We start from the raw sequence: 6,000 nt of genomic DNA on the forward strand, positions 1-6,000 counted from the left end.
CGTGCGAGCGAATTATAAAGTAAACATTTTATGAGACTGCAAAATATTTATGATCTTTTTAAACGGTCTCTGTTATTTATGTAGATGCTTAAATAGCAAAGCTTGTCCATTATTCCAAGAGAGAAGAACAAAGACGAATTCGGATAACCAATTTATATCGATAATCGATTTTCTTATGTTCTCATGCGAAGTTCGTCGTGTTGTTCACATTTCAGCATTAGAAGATTATTTTGGAAACATTTCTAGGCGTTTTATGGACAAATCTGCGAAGCATACTATTGGCAGTTGAGATAAAAAATAATATCCTCTGTTGCCATCGGGTGAAATGCGATCTTTAATGTTAAATGAAATTAAAACTTAGCTCAAAAAATATTTCAATTTTAAAAACTGGAGTATTTAAATAATATAAAATGGCCTGAAAAGAAACTATCATATATTTGCTTTAAAAAGCATCTCAGTTTGAATGCAAATAATAAAATTAATAAATGTACTAGTGTTTGCAATTTGTAAATTATTATAAAATATTTTACTTTTGCCAATTAGATTTACATCAGACCCAAATGTCGCCAAATGTTCGCCAATCACGATTTCTTCCCAAAATTAGCAAGAAAATAGTCGTCAAAACTGTTGCCAGCTTTGTTTCTGTAACCCTGTTTTCTCAGCAATTCTTTCCACACTTAAAGCCTCTTATGTTATATTATACAAGAGATACTAAAATTTACATATAATTTCACTAATATTATTTACATATGTACAAAATTCGTAACAATATTCTATTCTATTAACTTAATTACTTAATACCAATGCAGAGGCTGTTCGCACATTTTTCAAACGATTTTCATTGTATTTACAAAAACATTTTACCTAAAATTGTGTTTTATATGTTCTATTTCATAACCCTTATTCTTCATTATCTTTCTACACCGTAATTTCCAAATCAATAAAGTCTTTTGTAGTATCAGAAGAGGTATCTTATCCCATTCCTCTTTAACAGCTTTCCAAAGTCCAAGGACGGTTGTCGACGTTTGGACAATCCGCTTTTTGTAAGTCCAAAAGCGCAAAAATCCATGCGTGGTTCATCATACGATTTAGTACAGATATGGGTAAAGGGTATGGCTTTGATATCCATTTCTTGTTGCACTTTTTTCCCAGGAAATTAAGAGTGTATTTTTAACATTTGTCTGCTTATTTTGTTTTGATGCAGTTCCACTGATTAATGTTACTATGTGTAAAAAGAAAATGTTCCATATCTTAAAACTGAGTATAAGATATGCTCCTGATAATATGTGGAGTTTTATCTTAACATTTTTCTCCACTCTCTTTATTTTTAATTTGCCGTTATAACAGAAGAAATGGTAAATCGCCTTAAAAAACTTCCTTTAGATCCTTTGAACCATGCTTTATTTTTTCCTCCTTATTGATGATAATAAATGGAGATCTTTTTATTGCAGTCGTTTCAATACACCTGGGATTCATATATTGTGACAACATTTTTTATTTTTGTCCGGATGCTTAAAATTTTACATAAAGGCAAATTAAATGTCCGGATTTAATTTGCCGTTGTATGAAAAACCAGCAACAATCGTAAATCCCGTTGAAAAACTTTCTTTAGATCCTTTGAACCATGCTTTAAGATTCTCTTTTCTCTCCTCTTTGATGATAATAAATGGATCTCTTTTTTATTGCAGGCATTTAAGTGCCCCCGCGATTCATCTATTGTGACAATATTTTTCCACTTTTGTCCGGATTAATGCTTCTTACAAAGAATTCTACAATGCGTTCTGCATTTGGCGGTATGTCTCGGAGAAAGACAATGCATATTATGTTTTTTCGACTTTTTTAAATTCAAGATTTAAGATTCAAATCAGCAATGATAACTTTTTTCACAGTTGACACCGAGCATTTTAATGATTTTGCAATTGTCCTTTGGATTAGCGGATTTTTGTTAACATTATCGATCTTATATTTGAAACATACGAAATAATCTTTTTACATCCTTGTACGAAGTAAAAAGGAAGTATTGTAACCGCGAAAAGTTTCAGGCAGCAAATTTCAACGAAAATATCCATTTTGACCGCTATCAAATGCAATTTAACGACATTTTTGCGTGATATCTGTACGTAAGGACAAAATAAAAGACTCTTTTCCTCAAAAAGAATTATAAAACTGCTTTAAAATGAATTCTGAAGAGAATTTTTCGTGGCGTCTGTACGAAAGTATGTATGTACGTACGTATCTCGCATAACTCAAAAACGAGTAGCCTCAGAACGTTGAAATTTTGTATATAGGACTGCTGTAACATGTAGATGTGCACCTCGTATTTTGGTTGCAATCGGCAGCACCAAACGTATATAAATATATTTATATATATATCCAGTCTGTTACCCGGCTCAGTGATCTCAGTTTCTTTACTCTTATATGTTTGTAAAATGTAAATTTTTTTGCTTTAAAAATGATTGATTTATGTTGTTCTTAACTTCCGGTTAAGGTTTTATGCCTGTAGTAAATCTATATGCAATATGTTTAGAATTATCAACAATTTTAATGCTGTTTAAGTGCCGCTAAGCCTAATATTTTTAAGATAATTCTTTAAATGATATAAATTTTGTGCATTCTGAATTATAATATGTACGAAATATAATACTGTTAAGTGAATCTAGCGCCAGAGTGTCGCTATGGTATGGTAAACAAATAGCGTTAATTTTAAAGAATGCATTTATTCTGTTGTGGTTTATGCGCTGTCGGCGAAGTAGATTTAATTCAATCCAATAAAAATTTAAATGAAATGTTAGAAAAAATGCGTATAATTTAATATTCCGTACAAGGAAGTCATGTGGTGTACACATCAGATTTTTTTTTATTTGTATTTGGAAGAATTTTTCCTCGTATTTTGGTTGCAATCGGCCGCACCAAACGTATATAAATATATTTATATATATATCCACTCTGTTACCCGGCTAAGTGATCTCAGTTTCTTTACTCTTATATGTTGGTAAATTGTACATTTTTTTGGTTTAAAAATGATTGAATTATGTTGTCTTTTTCTTCCGGTTAAGGATTTTATGCCTTTAGTAAATCTGTGTGCGATATTTTTAGAATTATCAGCAATTTTAAAGTTGTTTAATTGCCGCTAAGCCTTTTTTAATGGCGGCCATTGATGTTTACATTTGAAACAGGAGACTAGTGGATTTGTTATCAATCTAGAGAAACTTAGCTTCGCAACAACAAAGATAACGCCTTCATTTATTATTTAAATCATGATAATCCGTTCTGGAATTTTTTCGAGGAAATAAGCGTTTGAGATTTACTTCGTAATTTTTAATATAGATATTTTGAGTTCTTATATATTTTTGCCTTCTCGCGAAGTGAGAACTGAATTAATTAAATGAGAAATACTCAACCGTCTGTGAAAAACTGTTTCTTTTTTGTTTTGTTTGCTAATTTCTTTTATACATCATTCTAGCTTTATTATAGTATTTGAAGAGAACATGTGGCAATGATTAGATAATTCTATTCTTTAAATGATATAAATTTTGTGCATTATGAGTTATAACATGAACGAAATAAATATATTTCGTTCATATTATAACTCATAATTACTGTTATATAATTATTATATAACAGTTAACTGTTAACTGTTAAATAATAATTATATAACAGTTAACTGTAATATATTTATTGGATTATATAACAGTTAACTTAGTTTCCGTTATAAAATATTATATAAGTTAACTGTTATATAATTATTAATACTGTTAAGTGAATCTAGCGCCAGAGTGTCGCTATCGTAAACAAGTACTAGAGTTAATTTTAAAGAATGCATTTATTGTGGTTTACGCGCTGTCGGCGAAGTAGATTTAATTCAATCCAATAAGTTTAAATGAAATGCAAGAAAAAATGCGTATAATTTAATATTCCAATACAAGGAAGTCATGTGTACACATCAGATTTTTTTAATAACTAGACACAAATAATTTTCTTCGAAAAGAGCGTAAGCATAGCCTTCCATCCATTCCTTCCTCAAAAGCACCATTTTGCCTGAAAACAAATTTGTTGAGTAACATACGATAATTTATGCTTTCAAAAATATAGTTTGCGTTTTAAAATTTTTTTTTCTAAGCATAGGATTGCTTATAGCAAAGCAAAATGTGCGAACAGCCTGTGTATAAAATTAAAGAAAGTTTAATTAACCGTATTTTAAAGATACAGTGATACTGGTAATAACGTATACTGTTTGCTTTCGAAGGGTACAAAAGTAAGTAGGTGAGCAGAACATTCTAATTTATAAAAATATTCCCCCCCCCCTTGAAAAATGTTTGAAAAACACTGGATTAAATCAAAATAGTTACGATGATAGATAAGTTAGCATTCACCATATTTCAGTTCTAGCGCCACTCTAGAACAGAGGTTCTCAGCCAGAGGGGTGGAATTTCTTCCTAGAAAAGAATGTTGTCAGCCTTTTTTCAACCTGTTAAATATTTATTTTTATTTTTTGAACATAAAAAACTACTTTTATAAAAGTTTCGATATTTATCAACATTTTCTATACTTTTTCTTGTTTAATTCATAAAACACATTAAAAAATAATTTAAGTTTAAATGTATATGTATTTTTCGTGTTTTGGAATGGACGGGTTTAGGAATGATCGTCTAGCAATGGTGAAAAAGGGAGCACGAAACAAAAGCGGTTGAGAATCGCTAATATAGAATCATTAGAATTTTTTTAAATTAAAATCTTGAAAATGTACTCTGTCTTTGCCAGTAATCGAAAACATGATCTTCCATTTGCTACCTGGAAGTACCGACCACTACACAACAAGGACAGAAGAAAAGAGTGATTTAAATTGTTTACTGCTTTTTTTTTAAAAAAATATAGATTAAAATGATTTAACGCAAGTTTTTTATAGGACAAAATATAATACATTTATACAGGCACATAAGGTAAAAAATTGTGCATATTTCTCAAGCTTTTTTACTTACCTTTTCGCCCATTTTACTAGTTTCAGTTTCTTCGAAATATTTTTACATGAAGCTTCTTCTTAAGTCTTTGTGCTGACAATTAAAAAAAAGATTCCTCGCTCCTCGTGGTTTCCTGCAAAACACATTCTAATAAAATTTCTTCAACTGCTTTCATAGCGCATATAATTTGAATTTGCATTTCGTAGACACGAATAGGCATAAAACCTGAACAAACGATGGAAATTCATCGTGGCTATTGCATTTATTTTAGGAAAAGCAGCTGCTATATTTATTCACCTTTTTCTAAAATCCTGAATGAAATGATAAGATATTAATGAAAGAGACTATATAAATGTTATATGTCAAGAAAAGCTATATTGCAAATCAGTTAACATTTCCAAAATTTTCAGAATTTTTCTTCTATTTATGCAATCAAATATGTGCAGGTACGAACAGAACTTATGTAATAACTTGCAGTTTCATGTAGAATGTTACAAAAACACATGTTTTGCATTTCAAGCATGTACATAGTGAGACGAGGAAAATTGTATAGTTTGCAAGTGGACGAACAAAAATCACTTTTAAAATAAATGTACCGTAAAATTCCAGATTAAGTTAACCAGACTCTAAATATCCGTAACTTCAAATATCCGAATCAATTATTATTCGCTGTAGGTCGGGAAAGTTGAGCTATTATTAGTTTGTTTAAGCTTTTAAAATGTTCATTGATTCAAGTAGATAAAAATACTTGTTATGAATTGGTTTTCCTCATTACGACGCGCAGTAATGTTCAACAAAGAGGTAGCCTATAAACTTTAAAGTGAAGCTATTTATGCATAGCTTTTGTTTTCTTCATTTCTTTCACGAACTACTTAGTTGTAAAACGAGCATTTTACCTAAAAACAGATTAAATAAACTCGGTGACGTTCTATCAATATTTTCTTCACACGAAGAACTTTTATTTATTATATGTAGCATAGCAACGGACAATAAAAATAGTAATATGTGTGTAAAAACTTACACAGTTTTATCTAAAGACAAT

General features: G+C 30.0%; 1 protein-coding gene across 1 annotated transcript in view; it reads right to left on the minus strand.

Annotated features, from left to right (window-relative positions):
- The window catches only part of LOC118197447 (lewis-type alpha-(1,3)-fucosyltransferase-like), an 81,619-nt gene extending 76,510 nt beyond the window's left edge, over positions 1-5,109 (minus strand). The window contains exon 1 of the mRNA XM_035368962.2: positions 4,980-5,109. Within this exon, the coding sequence (XP_035224853.2) occupies positions 4,980-4,991 (12 nt within the window). The 5' untranslated portion in view covers positions 4,992-5,109. The remainder of the gene's footprint in view (positions 1-4,979) is intronic.
- Positions 5,110-6,000: the final 891 nt, after the last annotated feature.

Source organism: Stegodyphus dumicola, chromosome 7, assembly GCF_044657685.1.
Source record: "Stegodyphus dumicola isolate Sdum_Otavi_A_Nest chromosome 7, ASM4465768v1".
Lineage (NCBI taxonomy): Eukaryota > Metazoa > Arthropoda > Arachnida > Araneae > Eresidae > Stegodyphus > Stegodyphus dumicola.